The sequence below is a fragment of the Saimiri boliviensis genome, chromosome 14 (genome assembly GCF_048565385.1).
Source record: "Saimiri boliviensis isolate mSaiBol1 chromosome 14, mSaiBol1.pri, whole genome shotgun sequence".
NCBI classification, from domain to species: domain Eukaryota; kingdom Metazoa; phylum Chordata; class Mammalia; order Primates; family Cebidae; genus Saimiri; species Saimiri boliviensis.
The window spans coordinates 36,894,854-36,915,645 of record NC_133462.1 but is presented as its reverse complement, the minus strand read 5'-3'; the positions used below and the strand labels follow the sequence as shown (position 1 = coordinate 36,915,645).

The 20,792-nt window shown below is 47.8% G+C and overlaps 1 protein-coding gene across 2 annotated transcripts in view; it reads right to left on the bottom strand.

Annotated features, from left to right (window-relative positions):
• DNMT1 (DNA methyltransferase 1) overlaps positions 1–20,792 on the bottom strand; it is a 54,413-nt gene that overhangs the window by 22,678 nt on the left and 10,943 nt on the right. The window contains exons 3-16 of one of the 2 annotated variants that reach the window (XM_003938944.4): positions 20,205–20,312; positions 19,787–20,006; positions 18,830–18,905; positions 15,654–15,732; positions 14,100–14,134; positions 13,319–13,403; positions 9,515–9,549; positions 7,197–7,284; positions 5,395–5,429; positions 4,745–4,826; positions 3,688–3,722; positions 3,322–3,367; positions 3,145–3,225; positions 2,961–3,070 (exon numbers count right to left, since the gene is read on the bottom strand). In XM_003938944.4, the coding sequence (XP_003938993.3) occupies positions 2,961–3,070; positions 3,145–3,225; positions 3,322–3,367; positions 3,688–3,722; positions 4,745–4,826; positions 5,395–5,429; positions 7,197–7,284; positions 9,515–9,549; positions 13,319–13,403; positions 14,100–14,134; positions 15,654–15,732; positions 18,830–18,905; positions 19,787–20,006; positions 20,205–20,312 (1,115 nt within the window). Of the gene's footprint in view, positions 1–2,960; positions 3,071–3,144; positions 3,226–3,321; positions 3,368–3,687; positions 3,723–4,744; positions 4,827–5,394; positions 5,430–7,196; positions 7,285–9,514; positions 9,550–13,318; positions 13,404–14,099; positions 14,135–15,653; positions 15,733–18,829; positions 18,906–19,786; positions 20,007–20,204; positions 20,313–20,792 lie in introns of those variants that run through there. The other variant, XM_074384648.1, reaches the window with a different exon arrangement.

The window sequence follows — 20,792 nt, the reverse complement described above, 5'->3', positions numbered from 1 at the left end:
CAGTTTGGAGTGCAGTGGCGCGATCTTGACTCACTGCAATCTCTCCACCTTCTAGGTCCAAGTAACTCTCCTGCCTTAGCCTTCTGAGTTAGCTGGGATTACAGGCCTGTGCCCCCATGCCCAGCTAATTTTTGTATTTTTAGTAGTGACAGGGTTTCACTACATTGGCTAGGCTGGTTTCGAACTCCTGACTTCCAGTGATCCACCTGCCTTGGCCTCCCAAAGTGCTGGGATTACAGGCATGAGCCACTGCGCCCAGCCCCGATGCTCATTTTTTGGTTGCGGAACACTAGATTAAGACAGTGTTATATCACCCAGAGTTTCTACCTTATTCTTCCAGCCAAGCATCATTAGTATGTGTGTTTGCAAGAGCAACACCAAGAGATCAGACTTACAGTGTGGGAAATAAGTGGTTTCTAGAACCTTCCACTATGCTGCGCAGCCACCACCTCTATTCAGCTGCAGGACATTTCCGTCACTCAGACGTTAATAAAGCCTCATTCCCATTAAGCAGCAGCTCTCCAGACTCCTCCCCACCGGCCCCTGAACCCCAGCCCCCTGCAATCACCAATCTGCTTTCTATACCTATGAATTCTCTTATTTAAGATACCTCATATGTGGTTAATTTTATACTATACAAGTCAGATCTCAATTTAAAAAAGAAAGCAGGTTACAGAACAGTGTGGAAAAAGGATGTGGGAGGGAAGGATTTCTGTCTCCTTTTGGGCATAAATCTCCAACACAGGGTTGGAGGGGGCACCCTTGACATTTGGGAGCACATTCCTTAGTGAAGACAAAGAGACCAGATGTCAAACTTAAGGAAAAATATGTGAACTGGGGGTTCTGCTCACAAACCTGCTCATCTAGACACAAAGGCCACCCCTTCCCAGTCGAAGGTGCTGGGTTATCCTCAGAGCCCCTATGTAGGGGTCTGCACAGGTGTCTGGACAATACTCCTCACAACACTCACTCAGCTTCGTGCCTTGGAGACCAGAAATGCTCAAACAAAAAACGAACACCTCCAGTGGAGCTCCCCTACTGTGTGCCAGGCATGGCAGACAGAAGAGATGGCAGTCCCACCCTTAGGATGAAAGGACAGACGGATAAAGACAGTGAGGGTCAATGGAGGGCCAACAGAAGAAGGGATTCTGCTCCTCAATGCACACCTGAGCCGGAGGCTCTCTTCATACAGGAGACATATAGGGGAGAGAAGCTCTAAACCCAGGCGGGCGCAGGACCCACCAGTTCCCAGGCCAGACCCCACCCATGATTGGCTTCCATCTGCCACTTTCAGGTCAAGTACAGCAGTATGGAGAGTCCCTAAATAACCCAGGCAGTCCAGCTCCAGTAGAGAGAAGGAATATGACTTGTGGGAACTGTCCTCCATGCCACCATCCCACCCTCCAGGAACAAATCTATGACAGACCTCACTCAGGGAGGAAGCTGAGACACTCAGGCCTCTGACAGCCCCAGCCCCAGGCTCCCCCAAGCCTCTGTTCTGACGAAGACCAGAGGCAGGCCCAACAGCGTGCTTGCCAGCTCTGCCCACCACAGCACACCTAACTCGAGCCAACAAGAAGAGGCGTGTGGCCCTGCTTTGGGCCAGGCCTGGGGGGACTAGCGGTTGCTGGTAAACACAACAGCATATCTATCTGGATCAGGATCCCAAAGAAGGAGAGGGAGGGGAACCACCATCAGCCAAGCACAGAGAGCGTGTGGATGCCTTCCAAGTGGGTGTAAGAACTGCTGCTTGGGGTTGCTTCCAACAGGGGCCCCCAAGGCACTCCCTCTCCCATTCACAGAGAGGGAAAACAACACTCAGGCCTAAAAGGAGGCAGGGCCATTCCTGGAGCTGAGGCATTTCCCACAAACAACAAAGTGAAGCCCTGGAGGGTAACTGCACCCACAGGGAAAGGGAAAAAAAATAGGCAGAGAATGCCATAGAGCCCTGGGCCTGTGCCCACTCAAGAGCTGAGGTGAGCCTTGGCGAAGGTATGGGCTGGACGCTCCAGGCACCTTCCCTCAGAGGACACTAAAGCCCTATGTGGGCCCCAACCCACCAACCACCACACCAGCCTCGCCATTCACCTTCCACAGCTGGCACAGGCCCCTCCAAGCCCTGGTACTCATGCCCCCTTCTACCTGGGAGGGCCCCACTCTGCCATCCCCTGGGCCACTTCTCATGCAGGTCACCAAGGCCTTTACTGAAGTAGTTGCCTCTCCCGTCTCAACAGAACTTCTTCCTCCCACTCATTCTCTCTGCATGAGACCAGGCTTTTTAAATCTGTCGTGGCTGTGACTACCCGACAGGTACCACCTGTTTCTGGCTCCGTGAAGCAGGACCTGAGCAGCTACAACTGTTAACACCTAGATCACTGGTACCTAGCACAGAGCAGGCCTTCATCTCAGTGTGTGACCTTCAGGGTGTGAACAGAATGGAAAGCTAATACACATAGTATAAAAACCCAAAAACCAAACCAAAACAAAAAGAACCAGCAAAGGTCTACTGTCCCTTCACCAGCTTTCCACAGCAGCTCTCTGAGACGGAGTCTAACTCTGTCGCCCAGGCTGGAGTGCAGTGGCACCATCTTGGCTCCCTGCAACCTCCACCTCCCGAGTTCAAGAAATTCTCCTGCCTCAGCCTCCCGAGTAACTGGGATTACAGGTGCACACCCGGCTACTTTTTGTATTTTTAGTAGAGACAGGGTTTCACTGTGTTGGCCAGGCTGGTCTCTAACTCCTGACCTCAAGTGATCTGCCCACCTCAGCATCCCGAAGTGCTGGTATAGGCGTGAGCCACCACGTCCAGCCCTCCATGTTGGCTCTTAACCAAGAAGTGTTAGCTTAAGACATGATGTAGGTCAGGCACTAAAAGATGTCACCAGAATCATAAGCCAGTAGGGGCCTCTGGGGAAGTGTCTCCTCCCACAAAGCAAACATGCACACTGAAGTGCAGTTACCTGAAGCACGTTAGTTTGTGTTGAGGAAGCGCCTCGTAACTCTCAAAGCCGGACTCGTTGGCGTCGAAGATGGACAGCTTCTCATTTGTCAGCATCTGCGGCTCATCCACCTGAAGGACATGGGGCCGGTGAGCAGAGGGACAAGGGACGGGCGGTGGAAGGCTGGGAAGAGAGCTTCACGTACCGCGTCTGGTGGGTGCTGCCCATATTTGAGGTCGGGGTCGTCCAGGTACTGACCACACTGAATACACTTGGGAGGGTGGGTCTGTGGGAGCAGGAACACAGATGACGGCGCTCAGAAAGCCGCTCCCAGCCACCTCGTGAGCACCGCCACCAGCTTTATTCCCAGGCAGGCATGTACCTTGGAGCTGACTACTGTTTTGGTGCGGGCCATTTTTTTCTCCGTCCTGGGGGAAAAAGCACAAGAAAGTTTAATTGTTTCAGAAAATATCAACATTGCCCCTGTGAGGTTTCTGCCTGAGACACCTGGCCCAGGGAGGCCCTGGCTGCTGTGAGGCCCAGGTACGAGGTCACAGTGGCTCTTTGCCACAAGCCGTCCTGCCTGACGCATCTTGGTCCCATGTTCACCAACCCAATCCAAAATGAACCTAAAGTTGCTCCCCAAGGTTGCTCTGGCAATTACTAAAACCCCTTCCCTTTTCTTCGAGAACCATCATCATTTTAACATTACCATCAGCTTTGGATAATGCCAGGAATAAATTCTTACGGTTCTTTGGGGGTTGTTTTGCGTCTCTTCTCCTCCTGCAGGGAAAACAGGAGTAAAGGATACAAGAGCGTTTTACGCCCAGATAGTGCTTTGGTGTTAAGAACTTTGTGTATGTGATTACCATAAGACAGATGGGGAGGGAGGCAGTGAGAGGACCAGCAGGTATGCTCTTACTCACTCCACCACCTAAACTTGTATAATCAAAAATCTTACAGCCAGGCCTGGCATGGTGGCTCATGCCTGGAATCCCAGCACTTTGGGAGGCCAAAGCACACAGATCATTTAAGGTCAGAAGTTCCAGACCAGCCTGGTCAACAGGGCGAAATCACATCCCTACTAAAAATAAGATTAGCCAGGCATGATGGCGGGCACCTGCAATCCCAGATACTCAAGAGGCTGAGGCAGAAAAATGGCTTGAACCCAGGAGGCAGAGGTTGCAGTGAGCCAAGATCCTGCCACTGCACTCCAGCCTGAGGGCAGAGCAAGACTCCGTCTCAAAAAAAAAATCAAACCAACCAACCAAAAAAACCCGCATTAGATGGGAAGCTGAAAGGACTTTGTGGATGGGTCAGGCGGTCAGTACATTAGCTCAACAGTTTCACCAAGAAAGAAAACTGTGCTTCCTGTGTGATGCAGAACACACACAGCACTATTTCAAAAGTTCTGTTGAGAACAACAAAGACTGGCATGTGCTCAAGCAGCCTGCAGCAGACAGGGCTACAGTGAGATGTGACAGGCAAAGTCCAGAACCCTAGAAACTACAGATAACTTTCCACAAGTTACAAGTATATGAAGGAGTGGGAAAACTACAGATGAAACATTTAGGATATGTCTCAACCAAATCCATTATATAAACCTTGTTTGGGTCCTGATTCAAATAAAATGTCAAAAACAAACAGGCCAGGCACAAGTGGCTCATGCCTGTAATCCCAGCACCTTGGGAGGCCAAGGCAGAAGGATCACTTAAGGTCAGAAGTTCAAGACCAGCCTGGGCAACATGGCGAAACCCCATCACAAAAAAAAAAAAGAAAAAGAAAAAGAAAAATAAGGGCTTTACCTTTTCATCCTCATCTTTTTCATCAGAAATCTGTGGATTTGCTTTTTCAGGTTCTTTTTCTTCAGGCCTTCGTTTGGCAGCTCTGCAGGTGAACAGATACACAGCAAGCAGCAGCTTAGAAACACTAACCACATCACCAACTAACACGGAAAATGACAAACTAATGCCTTCCCACGGGAAAGCAAGATACCCATGGGAGCCCTACAGGCACACTGCCGGTTTGTCATCCTGAGATGAGGCCTTCAGAGGTCCCAGGGTCCCTGCACCTGTCTACGTCACCACAGGTTTCTAGAACAGGCATTTTTTTTTTTTTAAACAGTTTCACTCTTATCATCCAGACCAGAGTGCAGTGGCACAATCTTGGCTCACTGCAACCTCTGCCTCCTGGCTTCAAGCGATTCTCCTGCCTCAGCTTCCCAAGTAGCTGAGATTACAGGCGCCTGCCACCACACCCAGCTAATTTTTGTATTTTTAGTAGAGACAGGGTTTCACCATGTTGGCCAGGCTGGTCTCGAACTCCCAACCTCAGGTGATTCATGCCTCAGCCTCCCCAAGTGCTGGGATTACAGGCGTCAGCCACCACACTTAGCCTAGCACAGGCTTTCTACTGATTTAGATGACACAAAGGCACAAGCATTTTAACCACTTACAGATCTTTGGGTTGACTTCTGTGCTTCTTCTCATCCTAAGAGGGAAAAACAGAAGGGAGGTAGAGAGATAAAGAAGGGAAAAAATTAGTTTCTGAGCCAGAGTGAGACAAAATGCAAACAGCAAAATTACAGGTTATAGATCCCAGCACTGTGGAGCTGGAGGACAGGCAGGCCTAGGAAGATCTACTGGGTACACATGAGGCTTCACTTCCCCCACTTAGTTTCCTACCGGATACAAACAAGTGAGCACTAAACAACCTCCTAGACTAGGGCTTGGTAAACTGTTTTTGAAAGAGCCAGAGGATAAGTATTTTCAGCTTTGCCGACCACGTGGTCTGTGTCAGGATGATCGGTCTCTGCCACAGTGGCACAACAGCACCCACAGGCAAAATGTAAATGAAAAGCATGGCTCTGTTCCAACAAAACTTTATTTACAGGCTGTGTGCAGTGGCGTGCACCTGTAATCCCCACACTTTGTGAGGTTAAGGTGGGAGGATTGCTTCAGGCCAGGAGCTCAAGGCCAGCCTGGGCAACACAGTGAGACCCTGTCTCTACAAAAAAATAATTTTTTTTTTTTTTGAGATGGAGTTTTGCTTTTGTTGCCTAGGCTGGAATACAATGGCATGATCTCGGCTTACTGCAACCTCTGTCTTCTGGGTTCAAGCTATTCTCCTGCCTCAGTCTCCCAAGTAGCTGGGATTACAGGCACACACCACCATGTCCGGCTAATTTTGTATTTTTAGTAGAAATGAAGTTTCACCATCTTAGCCAGGCTGGTCTCGAACTCCTGATCTTAAGTGATCTGCCTGCCTCAGCCTCCCAAGGTGCTGGGATTATAGGCATGAGCCACCATGCCAGCCCTCACATCCCTTTCTACCATGAGGCAAAAGTGCTGGCGGTGTGAGCTCAGGCCCCTGCCAGTTTCTGATAAGAGGGCAAGGAGTAATGTGATTAGGCCACTAAGCTTTCTCCAGTCTGAAGGGATCCCAGGCAAGTACTGACAGTAAGGTGACCAATATCTGGACAGAAGAGGTGAGGGACAGTAAGGCGTCACAGTGGGAGGCTGGAGGCAATACCAAAGTTCCCCTGCTACGGGGTGAGGACGGAGGCCCACTGGTGGCCGGGTCAGAAGTCAGGGTACTGGCCACCCACCAAGCCCGTAACTTTGGGCTCCACTCTCTAGAACACAACAGGCAGAAACCCACAGAGACCCTCTTGGGGTCTTCAGCCTCTCTTAGACAGGGATGTGGCGCCCACCCCCGCACCACCACCACCAATGACCTAGCTCCCTTCCCTAGAGTTCAGGCAGGAGAGCCTGCAGCCCACCTGGCCGTCCTGTGCTTTGACAGAGGCCCAGCTGTACTCCACATAATGCTTAGGGTTTAAATGTATGCACTTGGCTGAACTAGACTGGGGAGGCTGGCAGGGGGAAAGCTAGTCTCAGATAAACGTAGGAGGCTGGTAAAAAATCGAGGTGTGGCTGCCAAGTGCATCAGAGCTGACATGTATCAAGGCTTCTCAGCAATTAGGCCTCAAGAGAGTATGCTTCACACATGTCTCAGCCCAGGCACACACAGACCCTCTCTAGGGCAAATGAGAGGACAACCGAGTATTCATTGGGCATTGGGCACAGGGATCTAGCCACAAATCCCAGCCCCCAGACAGAGAAAGAGTCTAGACGGCCCCATGGAGCCTGGGTGGATGGGGCTGGACTTGAACCCAGAGCCCCACCCTGCAACCTCCCACCAAACCAAACAAGAGAAGAATAAGGGGGAGTTCAGAAACAAAGATCCCGCCCTTACTTTCTCCTCTCCATCTTCATCCACATCAGCATACATGCCTGCCCTGGCTTCTCTGTCCAGCTCCTCCTTCAGTTTTTGTTTGGGTGTTCTGTCACAGAAAATGACACACGTACAGGCTGGTCAGCTCGGGGACCCTGCACCGGGACCAACAGGCTCCCAGGGCTGACAGAGGCTCCCCTCCAGGTTCAGAGGACAGGTGGCCTCTCTTCACTGCAGGAAACTCAGAGGGCATTTACTACTACTTCAGGACTCACGGTCCTCAGGAACACCATCAACACCCCACCTAAATGTTGGTCATCTGAGATGCTAGTGGCTTAATGCAAAAAACAGACAAGGGAATGCCCTGATTTCTGTGGCCTGATGGGAACCCAGCCTGCAGTGGAGGAAGATTCATGACTGGCCTGCCCAGGTTTAGCAGAGCTGGGCTGATGGGCGATCTGTCAGTCAGTGACTGTAGACAGCTGACTACACACAGGTCTGAGTCTTCACCTCTCCCTCTGCTATGGCCCTGCCGCTCAGGTGGGGTATTCTGCCCACCTCTGGATTCAGGCTTAGTCTCAACATCTGCTTCGGCCAATTGTTTTTTTTTTGTTTTTTGTTTTTTGTTTTTTCTCCCTGAGATGGAGTCTTGCTCTGTCGCCCAGGCTGGAGTGCAGTGATATGATCTCAGTTCACTGCAATCTCCACCTCCCTGGTTCAAGTGATTCTCCTGCCTCAGCCTCCCAAGTAGCTGGGACCATGCACCACCATGCCTGGCTAATTTTTTTGTATTTTTGATACAGACCATGTTGGCCAGGCTGATCTTGAACTCCTGACCTCAAGTGATCCACTTGCTTCAGTCTCCCTAACCACTGGGATTACAGGCGTGAGCTAGTGCACCTGGCCCAATTTTTTTTTCAACAAACGTTTGAAAAAGCGCTACTTTCACTTCTGCCCTCCCGCCCTTGCACAGCCACAAGGGTCTATCCAGGCTGGCCAAGCAGTGAAGGCAGAGGTAGGTCAGCCCAGCCGTCCCCATTAAGCCAGCTCAAGATCAGTCAACAGCCACCAAGCTGTAGACAGGCAAGGTTGACAAATGCACACTGTTCTAGGCCTCTGGCCTTGGGGCCATTTGTCACATAGCATTTTCAGAGCAATAGGTAACTGACAGCTGCTCACTCGATAGCCTTTCACTACCACACGACACACAACTGTGTGACCAACCCTGAGGAGGGCCCAGGGGTCAGGAGGAGAAGTGGAAGACAAAGTCACCCTGTAATCCCAGCAGTTTGGGAGGCTGAAGGGGGAGGGTCACCTGAGGTCAGGAGTTCAAGATCAGCCTGACCAATATGGCAAAATGCTGTCTCTGGATTCAGGGTCAGTCTCAACATTTGCTTCAGTTAATTGTTTCTTCTTCTTTTGAGATAAGAGTCTCACTATGTCACCCAGGCTGGAGTGCAGTGGTGTGATCTCGGCTCACTGCAATCTCCACCTCCCAGGTTCGATTCTCCTGCCTTAGTCTCCCAAGTAGCTGGGACCACAGGCATGCTCCACCATGCCCAGCTAATTTTTTTGTACTTTTATTTTTAAGGTTATTTTTTAATTTAATATTTTTAATATTTGCGTTTTTTTTATTTTTAAATTGTATTTTGTATTTTCTTTTCTTTTTTCTTTTTTTTTTTGAGACAGAGTTTCGCTCTTGTTACCCAGGCTGGAGTGCAATGGCGCGATCTCGGCTCACCGCAACCTCCGCCTCCTGGGTTCAGGCAATTCTCCTGTCTCAGCCTCCTGAGTAGCTGGGATTACAGGCACGCACCACCATGCCCAGCTAACTTTTTGTATTTTTAGTAGAGACGGGGTTTCACCTTGTTGACCAGGATGGTCTTGATCTCTTGACCTCGTGATCCACCCGCCTCGGCCTCCCAAAGTGCTGGGATTACAGGCTTGAGCCACCGCGCCCGGCCTGTATTTTGTATTTTTGAATACAAAAATTAGCTGGGTATGGTGGTATATGCCTGTAGTCCCAGTAACTTAGGAGGCTGAGACAGGAGAATAGCTTGAGCCCAGGAGGTAGAGGTTGCAGTGAGCCAAGATCACGCCACTGCACACCAGCCTGGGTGACAGAGGGAGATTCCTTCTCAAAATGAAGTTACAATTAAAGAAGCTAACTTCAGCCTTCGCTGCAGGGTAGTCTCGCCTTTCACAAGTAGAAGTTGCCCAAATAAGAGGTGTATAATTAGTGCCCACTGTTCCACACCAACACGTTACTTTACCAGAATACTTATGCTAGCAATTCAGTTTCACAACATAAAGCACAAAGGCAGGTTCGCTGTACTTACAGTTCTTTGGTTTGACTCCGGAGTCTCTTGTCTTCCTAAGTTGGGGGGAAAAAAGACAATTTTAATTTGGTTTGGATCTATTAAAGCATCCTATGGAAATAAAACACCTGAACTTATCCTAGAGTACAGTTGGTGGGACTAAAGACAGTCTACCGGCCAGGCACAGCGGCTCACACCTGTCCTCTCAGCACTCTGGGAGGCTGAAGTGGAAGGATCACGTGTGCCCAGGTGTTCAAGATAGCACTTTTCTTCTTCAGTGGGGTAAGTAGATAGGAAATGAAACTTTTAGAAAGGAGATACTACAACACTGCTATTTAAGTATTTTTACTTCAAAATTCTTCTGCCACCTGTCATCAGTAAGTGTTGATGGCCTTACAGAAAGTAACCTTATTACAGATCTCTACTTTCCATATAAAGAAATGAAGTACGATGGCCCAATCTGGAAAGTAGCTCCAACAGAGACACAACAACACATCCAGTGAGACTGCATTTATTCATTTATTTATTTATGAGATGGAGCCTTGCTCTGTCACCGAGGCAGTGGTGCAATCTTGGCTCACTATAACCTCTACCTCCTAGGTTCAAGCAATTCTCCTGCCTCGGCCTCCCAAGTAGCCAAGTTTACAGGTGCACACCACCATGTCCAGCTTATTTTTTATTTGTGGTAGAGATGGTGCCAGACTAGTCTTGAATTCAAGTGATCTATTCACTTCAGTCTCCCAAAGTGCTGGCATTACAGGTGTGAGCCACCACACCCAGCCTGAGGCTGCATTTAAAGAACCAGACATGGCCCAGCATGGTGGCCCACACTTCGAATCCCAGCACTTTGGGAGGCTGAGGCAGGTGGATCATGAGGTCAAGAGATCGAGACAATCCTGGCCAACATGGTGAAACCCTGTCTCTATTCAAAATACGAAAATTAGCTGGGTGTGATGGCAGCGCCTGTAATCCCAGTTACTCAGGTGGCTGAGGCAGGAGAATCACATGAACCTGGGAGGTGGAAACTGCAGTGAGCCAAGATAGCACCACTGCACTCGTAACCTTTGCGACAAAGCAAGACTGTCTCAAAAACAAACAACAACAAAAAACTAGATACATCTTTTTTTTTTTTTTTTTTTTTGATACATCTTGCCATAGAAGAACCAGGCAAATCAAATCCGACCCTCAGAAAGTCTCCATGTGGTAATTTGGGAACAGATCACAAAGGTTGCTGGTATTAAGACACACATTGCAAACCTTCCTCCTGCCAGAAAGAGATCCTGCTAGCGTGCCCACAGGTGAGTGATTCCAACCTTGCCCCAGGTTCCTTCTTTGGAGGGTGGTGGTTGAACTAGCCCGTTAGAACTGCTTGTTCTGAAATGAATTCCAGGTACGTACTGATTGCAACTGCTGTCTAATTTAACTAGAACCAGGGTAGGAAAGGTGATCAATGAAAGACGAATCTCGGCTGGGTGCGGTGACTCACGCCTGTAGTCCTAGACTCTGGGAGGCCAAGGTGGGTGAACTCCTGAACCTGAGGTCAGGAGTTTGAGACCAGCCTAGCCAACATGGCAAAACCCCGTCTCTACTAAAAATATAAAAATAAGTCAGGCGTGGTAGCAGGCTCCTGTGTTCCCAACTACTCGGGAGGCTGAGGCAGGAGAATAGTTTTAACTTGGGAGGCAGAGGTTGCAGTGAGCCGAGATCCCACCACTGCACTCCAACATGAGCAACAAGAACAAAACTGTCTCCAAAAATAAAAATAAAAAATTGCATTATCTTAGTTGATTCCCCAATGGACAGCTATCCTTTACCAACCTCCTAAGAAAGGCACTCGAAGGTAACTTCTAGTCATTTTTTTTTTTTTTGAGACAGTCTTCCTTTGTCACCCAGGCTGGATTGCAGTAGGGCAAAAATGGCTCACTGCATCCTCAACCTCCTGAGCTCAAGTGATCTTGCTGCCTTAGCCTCCCAAGACGCTGGAACTACAGGCACATTGCATGCTGCACACTCCACGACACCAGGCTAATTTTTGTATTTTTTGTAGAGATAGGGTCTCACTACATTGTCCAGGTTAGTCCTGAACTCTGAGCTCAAGTGATCCACCCACCTTGGCCTCCCGAAGTGCTAGGATTTAGGCATCAGCCACCATGCCCAGCCCTTAGCTATTAAAAAAAAAAATAAAAAAACCAGGATCCAACATCTGTATTGCATAGAACCTTAGATGCTCAGATTTTACAAAAAAGATGGGGGACTGGGGAAAGAGCTGGTCTGACTTCACAGAGGAAAATGCAATTTTATGTCTGGATGATGCTAAAGAATTTTAGCACCTCCTACGTCTGAAAGTTAGATCTTCACCAAGATCTCGTCAGCCAGAGAAGCAAGTGGGCGAGGTGACAGACTGAAATTCTGACTAGTTGATTAAGCAGCAAAGGTGGGCCAGTGTGGTGGCTCATGCCTGTAATGCCAGCACTTTGATGGCTGAGGCAGACAGATCATTCAAGGTCAAGAGTTTGAGACCAGCCTGGCCAATGTGGTGAAACTCCATCTCTACTAAAAATACAAAAATTAGCCAGACGTGGTGGCAGGTGCCTAAGTCCTATCTACCCGGAAGGCTGGGACACGAGAATCACTTGAACCTGGGAGGCGGAGGTTGCAATGAACCGAGATCGCACCTCTGCACTCCAGCCTCGGTGACAGTGACAGAGTGGGTGACTGTCTCAAAAAAAAAGAAAGTAACATAAAATAAAATATCACAAATAAGTAGCAAAGGTCCTCACTATCGAACCTCATAACCCACCTTCCATGTAGAAAACGACGAAAAAACAAGTTTGACAAGTGTTTTAGGTGGGGTGCAGTGGCTCATCCCTATAATCCCAGCACTTTGGGAGGCCGAGGTGGGTGGATCACCTCAAGTCAGGAGTTGATAAAAAACCAGCCTGACCAAAATGGTGAAATCCCATCTCTACTAAAAATACAAAATTAGTCAGGTGTGGTGGCAGCCACCTGAAATCCCAGCTACTCAGGAGGCTGAGTCAAGATTCACTTAAACCCAGGAGGCGGAGGTTGCAGTGAGCCGAGATCGCACCACTGCACTCCAGCCTGGGCGACAGAGCAAGACTCCGTCTCAAAAAAGAAAAAAAAAAAATTAGCACCTCTTATGTCTGAAAATTAGATCTTTACAAAGATCTTGTCAGCCAGAGAAGCAAGTGGGCGAGGTAACAAACTGAAGCTCTGTGACTAGTTGATAAACTAGCAAAGGCTGGTCGGTATGGTGGCTCATGCCTGTAACCCCAGCACTTTGGTGGCTGAGGCAGGTAGATAATTTGAGGTCAGGAGTTCGAGACCAGCCTGACCAACACGGTGAATCCCCGTCCATACTAAAAATACAAAAATAAACTGGGCGTCGCAGTGGGCACCTGTAGTTCCAGCTACTCAGGAGGCTGGGACATGAGAATCACTTGAAACTGGGAGATGGAGGTTGCAGTAAGCTGAGATTGCACCTCTGCACTCCAGCCTGGGTGACAGAGCTGGAGACTATCTCAAAAACAACCCCTCCCCCGCCACACAGAAAATAAAATAAATACCACAAATAAGTAGCAAAGGTCCTCACTATCACAACCTCATAACCCACCTTCCATGTAGAAGAACACCAAAAAACAAGTTTGAAAAGTGTTTTAGCCAAAGTCAAGGCCATTTCGATCACTGGCAAAAGCCATCTTGTTCCTCCATGTTCCCCACACCCTGTCCCTGTGTTCTGAAAATAAATTGGGACGGTATAGAATTAAAGGAGAATTAACAAACTTGGAGGTGAGAGAGCTTTACTTTTTCATGTCTTTCTTCTTCCTTTTCAGTGCATGTTCCTGGTTTTACTCTTTCGGGTTCTTCTGCAGGAAGTGGTCTAGCAACTCTGTCAAGCAAAACAGACCCCAAGTGTGAATGCCAAGAGCTTCCTCACAGAAGCTGTTCTTATAAAGCTCCTCTTTCCTACCCCCAAAAGCAACCTTCATTATCTCAGGAGCCCTAACAGAAGCATACTCATTTAACATTCAGTAATTGATACAATTTTTACATATGGTTCCAATGTCAGCCGTCCTCAATTCTTTCCTTCCAAGAAAAGAGGAGAATCCAAATTCAGTCTAAACACTAATGATCTGACCCCAAATTCAACGTCCTTAATGAGGATATGGTTGCCATGGAAACTCACGATAAAGGTCTTTTTAAACTTTTTTTTTGAGACGGAGTCTTGCTCTATCGCCCAGGCTGGAGTGCAGTGGTATGATCTCGGATCACTGTAGCCTCTACCTCCTGGGTTCAAGCAGTCCTCCTGCTTCAGCCTCTGGAGCAGCTGGGATTACAGGCACCCACCACCACGCCCAGCTGATTTTTGTATTTTTAGTAGAGACAGGGTTTCTACTAAAGACTACGTTGGTCAGGCTGATCTTAAACTCCTGACCTCAAATGATTAGCCTGCCTCAGTCCCTCCAAAGTGCAGGGATTCCAGGCATGAGCCACTGTGCCCAGCCTTAAACTTTCTGAAACAGTAATTTTGTGATCAAGATTACACAACTCGTAGAAAAAGAAAAGGTAAAGTAACTATTCTTACCGTTCTTTGGATGTAACTCTACGCCTCTTCTCATCCTGTGTGGAGGGAAGGGAAGAAGAACAAAAAAGGTAAGAATACTGGTTTCAAGGGAAGATAACCACCACAATGTGAATTGAAATATTAACATATTTGACACAGTTACAACAAGAGTGGAAAAGGAGGGGGCTTGGGTCTTGGGGAGAAGACCTGAGAAACTCTTACTCTGGTATTAATGCCCTACCAATCCCAAAACAAAGGCGGTTCCGAGAAGTAGGCAGGCACACTGCCCATCACTGGAGTTTGCCTAGTGATACGACATAAGAGAATCAAAGATTCTCCATCTTGTGTCAGAAATGTTTATCTATTTAAAGACCAGTCTGGATAACATGGGGAAACCCCAAATCTACAAAAAATAAAAAAATTAGCTGAGTGCCATGCACCTGTAGTCCCAGCTGCTCGGGAGGCTGAGGTGGGAGGATTGCTTGAGCCCAGGAGGTTGAGGCTGTAGCGAGCCATGACTGCACCACTGCAACCCAACCTGGGTGACAGAATGAGACCTGTCTCAAAAACAAAAAAACAAAACCGTAATCCCCACACTGGGAGGCCGAGATGGGTGGATCACTTGATGTCAGGAGTTTGAGATCAACCTGGCCAACACAGTAAAACCCTATCTCTACTAAAAATATAAAAATTCGCTGGGTTGGTGGCACATGCCTGCAGTCCCAGCTACTCAGAAGGGCTGAGGATGAAGAATCGCTTGAACCTGGGAGGCGGAGGGTGCAGTGAGCCAAGATCGTTCCATTGCACTCCATCCTAAGCGACAGAGTGAGACTCCACCTCAAAAAAAAGCTTAAAAGAAAAAAACCTGGCCAGGCACAGTGGCTCATGCCCGTAATCCCAGCACTTTACAAGGTCAAGGTAGGCAGATCACTTGAGCTCAGGAGATGGAGACCAACTTGGGCAACATGGTGAAACCCCATCTCTACTAAAATACAAAATATTAACTGGAGTGGTGGTGGGTGCCTGTAATCCCAGCTACTCGGGAGACTGAGGCAAGAGAATTGCTTGAGCCTGAAAAGTGGAGGTTGCAGTGAGCCATGATCATGCCACTGTACTCCAGCCTGGGTGATAAGAGCAAAATCTGGTCTCAAAAAAAAAAGTCAGAATACATATACATACATATATATATAACACGTATGTATGTAAGACTGCCTTCAGACTTGAGCTGTGACATCAATTCTCCCCGGGCTTCTTCTACCTTGCCCCGCGGATTTCAAATCTACCAGCTTTCACAATCTTGTGAGCCACTTCCTCAAAATACGTGTCTCTCCTCATATATACTCCAACTATGTACCCACAAAAAAAAAATAAAATTATATATATGTACATACGTACACGTGCATATGTATAAACATATCTACCCATCTGTATACACGCATATACATTTGATTGGTCCCATCTCTCTGGAGAGCTCGAACTAGACAGGGTTTTTACTTGAACAGACCACATATGAGGTCACAATCATTAAATACACCAAGTTCAGCTGGAGTGAGGAAATGTAAGTTCCAGCCCTACCTTGTCTTTGTCTTCTTCCTTGATGAACTCGTCCAATTTGGCTCTTTCAGACTCTTCCTGAGGTTTCCGTTTGGCAGGGCTGTCACACACAGTGAGGCCGACCATTAGTGTAACAAGACCCTAGACCTCCAGCGGGCCTGTAGTGACTGACAGGCCTCCTTCCTCAATGCACTCCCTTAGGGACAGTTCAGGGCATGGATGCCTTCTCTCCCAGCAAGGGCCCTTGTTCACCAGGATGTTGAAAGATGCTTCAGTTTGTTTTTTTTTTTTTTTTTTTTGAGACGGAGTTGCGCTCTCATTACCCAGGCTGGAGTGCAATGGAGCGATCTCGGCTCACCGCAACCTCCGCCTCCTGGGTTCAGGCAATTCTCCTGCCTCAGCCTCCTGAGTAGCTGGGATTACAGGCACGTGCCACCATGCCCAGCTAATTTTTTTGTATTTTTAGTAGAGATGGTGTTTCACCATGTTGACCAGGATGGTCTCGATCTGTCGACCTCGTGATCCACCCACCTCGGCCTCCCAAAGTGCTGGGATTACAGTACAAGCTTCAGCCACCACGCCCGGCCTGTTTTTTATTTTTTAAAGACACAGCTGCGGTTTTGTTGCCCAGGCTGGAGTACAAAGATGTGATCTTGGCTCACCGCAACCTCCGCCTCCCAGGTTCAAGTGATTCTCCTGCCTCAGCCTTCAGAGTAGCTGGGATTACAGACGTGCCACCACTCTCAGCTAATTTTGTATTTTTAGTAAGAGACAGAGTTTCTCCATGTTGGTCACACTGGTCTGGAACTTCTGACTCAGGTGATCCATCTGCCTCTGCCTCCCAAAGTGCTGGGTTACAGGTGTGAGCCACCACGCCTGGCAGAAGGCTTCAGATTTAACGTTTCTCTGAATAATGGGCTTAGAATGCTGTCTTGCCATGTTGCAAGTCCTAAGAAATCACGGGTTTGGTAACTGACCAACAGCTGCTGGTGTCAGAGAAGAAGCATTACACACCTCTCTGATGGAGGGACACAGTACCATCCATAAAATCAGCCTCAGACCGGGCACAGTTGCTCACACCTGTATTCCCAGCACTCTGGGAGGCCAAGGCAGGCAGATCACCTGAGTTCAGGAGTTTCAGACCAGGCTGGCCAACATGGTAAAACCCTGTCTCTATCAAAAGTACAAACGTAAGCCAGGGTGGCAGGCACTTATAATCCCATCTACTCAGGAGGCTGAGGCAGGAAAATTGCTTGAACCCAGGAGGTGGAGGTTGCAGTAAGCCAAGATCATGCCACTGCACTCCAGCCTGGGCAACAGTGCAACACTCTGTCCCCCGCCAAAATAAAAAAAAAAAAAAAAAAGCAAGCCATAAAAAATAAAAAGCTGGAATGTGATCAGGCCTGTAGTTCTATCTATCACTTTATAGGGAGCATAAGACAAAGGGACCTGTGGAACACCACAGAATGCAATCAGCCCAATCTAAAAACTATTGGACAAATGAATGCATTTTTTTTTTTTTTTTTTTTTGAGACGGAGTTTTTGCTCGTTACCCAGGCTGGAGTGCAATGGCGCAATCTCGGCTCACCACAATCTCCGCCTCCTGGGTTCAGGCAATTCTCCTGCCTCAGCCTCCTAAGTAGCTGGGATTACAGGCACGCGCCACCATGCCCAGCTAATTTTTTGTATTTTTAGTAGAGACGGGGTTTCACCATGTTGACCAGGATGGTCTCGATCTCTTGACCTCGTGATCCACCCGCCTCGGCCTCCCAAAGTGCTGGGATTACAGGCTTGAGCCACCGCGCCCGGCACATTTTTTTTTTTTTTTAAAGATGGGGTTTCACCATAATGGCCAGGCTGGTCTTGAACTCCCGACCTCAGGTGATCCACCCACCTCGGCCTCCCAAAGTGCTAGGATTACAGGCGTGAGCCACCACGCCCGGCCCCAAATGAATGAATTTCTTCAAGTAAACAGCAAGAAGAGAAGGAATTAAGGAATTTACAGGAAAACAGGAGGGAAAGAATCTATAACTTTAAGAAACAAGTCAACTAAACGCTGTTGGTTTGCCACAAAAGCTTGTTCACCACAAAGAAATGTGAATACCAACTATATATTTGATATTACATTTTTATAAGGCATCAGAACAGTATTATACTTTGTCTTGTTAAAAAGACTGTTTTGATGGGGCGTGGTGGCTCATTCCTCCCAGCACTTTGGGAGGCCACGGTGGACACATCACCTGAGGTCAGGATTTCAAGACCAGCCTGCCCAACATGGTGAAACCCCATCTCTACTGAAAATACAAAAATAGCGAGGCATGTTGGCATGCACCTGCAATCCCATCTGCTCAGGAAGCTGAGGATGGAGAATCGCTTGAACCCAGGAGGCAGAGGTTGTGTTGCAGTGAACCAAGATTGTGCTGCTGCATTCCTGCCTGGGCGACAAAGTGAGACTCAGTCTCGAAAAAAAAAAAAAAAAGACTGTGAAGGGCATAGTGGCTCACACCTGTAATCCCAGCACTTTGCCACACTGAGGCAGGAGAAGTGCTTGAGCTCAGGAGTTTAAGATTAGCCTGGGCAACATGATGAAACCCGGCCTCTACCAAAAATAAACAAAAAATTAGCCAGGCATGGTGGCACATGCCTGTGGTCCCATCTACTTGCAAGGCTGAGGTGAGAGGGTCGCTTGAGCCTGGCAGAGGCTGCAAAGAGCCAAGATCACGCCACTGCACTCCAGCCTCGTTAACCAAGCCAGACCCTGTCTCAAAAAAAAAAAAAAAAGACTGTTAAGTGTTAGCAATTATTGTAAAATATGAGTAAGAAAAAGTTGTCAAAAGATATCTCATTGTCTAGAAATATACTGAAATATTTATAGACAAAGTAATCCAGGTGGGGACACACAACACAGGGACATAGATAAAACAATGGCTGTTAAGTGAATAACTGTTGGCTTTAGATGATGGGTATTTCAGGGTTCATTATACAAAACTCATGATTTTGTGTACATTTGAACTTTCCTATGTGAGTAAAAGCAGGTAAGGTTTTCAGAAATGCTATTCATGAATGTCTAGTGAACAGAACTGCAAGACAAAAACCTATCAACACAGAAGACAGAATTGCCACCTGACACCCTACCAGTTCCATCCCAAAACAGCTGGCCCCTAAAAAAGCCAGCTGCCAATTTGTTGGATACTGACCCCTTTGTGAAATGAGATGTGATAGTGGTCTGCCTGGTACTTTGCCTTGTAATCCTGGGGCTAGGTGAAGGTTCAGCTGTTTAAAGAAAAAAAAAGCATTAACAACAAACAAAAAGCCACTATGAACAGAAATCCCACAGCAATGATGCAGTTAAACATTACCAAGTTATTGCAGGAAGCCAGGTTCCGAGGACTAAGCATCTTTGCATTTTTATTCTCGTCAATAACCAGCTTGCTAATGTTGGCAGTTAGCAGCTGCCAGTTTGCTGAGCCATATCACATCAGTTATTTGAGGGGCCAAACGCCAAAGAAGGCCAGGAAATAGAACCTCTCCTTGCGTGGGCCAGGCGCAGTGGCTTGTGTCTGTAATCCCAATCCTTTGGGAGGCCGAGGTGGGAAAATCAGATGATCTCAGGTATTCAAGACCAGCCTGGGCAATATGACAAAATCCCACCTCTACTAAAATACAAAAAAGTTAGCTGGGTGTAGTGGTGCACACCTATAATCCCAGCTACTCAAGAGGCTGAAGCAGGAGAATCACTTGAACCCAGGAGATGGAGGTTGCAGTGAGCCAAGATCATACCACTGTACTCCAGCCAGGGCAACACAGCAAGACTGTGTCTTAAAAAAATAAAAATAAAAATAAAGAGCTGGGTATGGTGGCTCACACCTCTAATCCCAGCACTTTGGGAGGCTGAGGCGGGTGAATCACCTGAGGTCAGGAGTCTGAGACCAGTCTGGCCAACATGGTGAAACCCCATCTCTACTAAAAATATAAAAACCAGCAGGTGTGGTAGCACATGCCTCTAACCCCAGTTACTTGGGAGGCTAAGATCACTTGAATCTGGGAGGTGGAGGTTGCAGTGAGCTGAGATCATGCCACTTCGCTCCAGCCTGGACAACAGAGTGAGACTCTGTCTGAAAACTATTTAAAAGGAAAATGAATCGTGCTCTTACGCTTAGTCTCTCCATCAGACTTGCTCCTCCTGGGCGTGCGATGTTTGGAAACGGGTTTGGGGGGGCTGTTGGCATCTGCCATTATCACTCTACGGTCTTCACCTCTTACTTGGGTCCCGTTTTCTAGACGTCCATTCACTTCCCGGTTGCAAGCATGAGCACCATTCTCCAAGGACAAATCTTTATTTAAAAGGGATTTGACTTTAGCCAGGTAGCCCTCCTACAGCAGGAAAGGATAATTTAAGCGGCAGTGAATGTAAACAAGTGGCAGTCAAGAAAACAAGGAAACACATTCGTTTCCATCATCATCATCATCAGGCAACGAGGACAACCGGCGATCGAGCCGCCTCCCTGGTCACATAGAAGTTACAGGGAGGAGACGTTTTTCTAGAGGCTCAGATGCTGGAAACTGACTTACCTCAGATAATTCTTCTTTACGCAATTTGGTTTCCAAGTCACATAACTGATTCTTTATTTCTGTTTGCAGAAATTCGTGCAAGAGATTCAATTTCTCCTTCACACATTCCTAAGAGAAGAGTGTAGGTTTAGCAGTTCCCACATTCCCAAGCTAGTCAATAATGGACACAAGTTACTGAGCTGTCACATCACAATGACTGGATGGCAGGCAACGCTGTCTTGGCCAAAAAACTAAACAGTCATGAAACATGTTCAGGGTTATTTCCATTAGGATCACTTCACTCCTTTCTCCAAAGTGGTGAAGGATGGGAAAGTTAGAGGTGAGATGGAGACTTATCATGGTTTATAAGAACCATACTACGCTTTTGAAAAGTGTTGGCTAGGCACAGTAGCTCAGGCCTGTAATCCCAGCACTTTGGGAGCTCAAGGCAAATTTATTGCTTTGAGCCTCAGAGTTCAAGGCAGCCTGGGTGACATGACAAAATCCCACCTTTACAAAAAATATAAAAAATTAGCTGGACATGATGGCTTGAGCCCATAGTTACAGCTACTTGGGAGGCTGAATGGGAGGTTCACTTGAGCCTAAGAG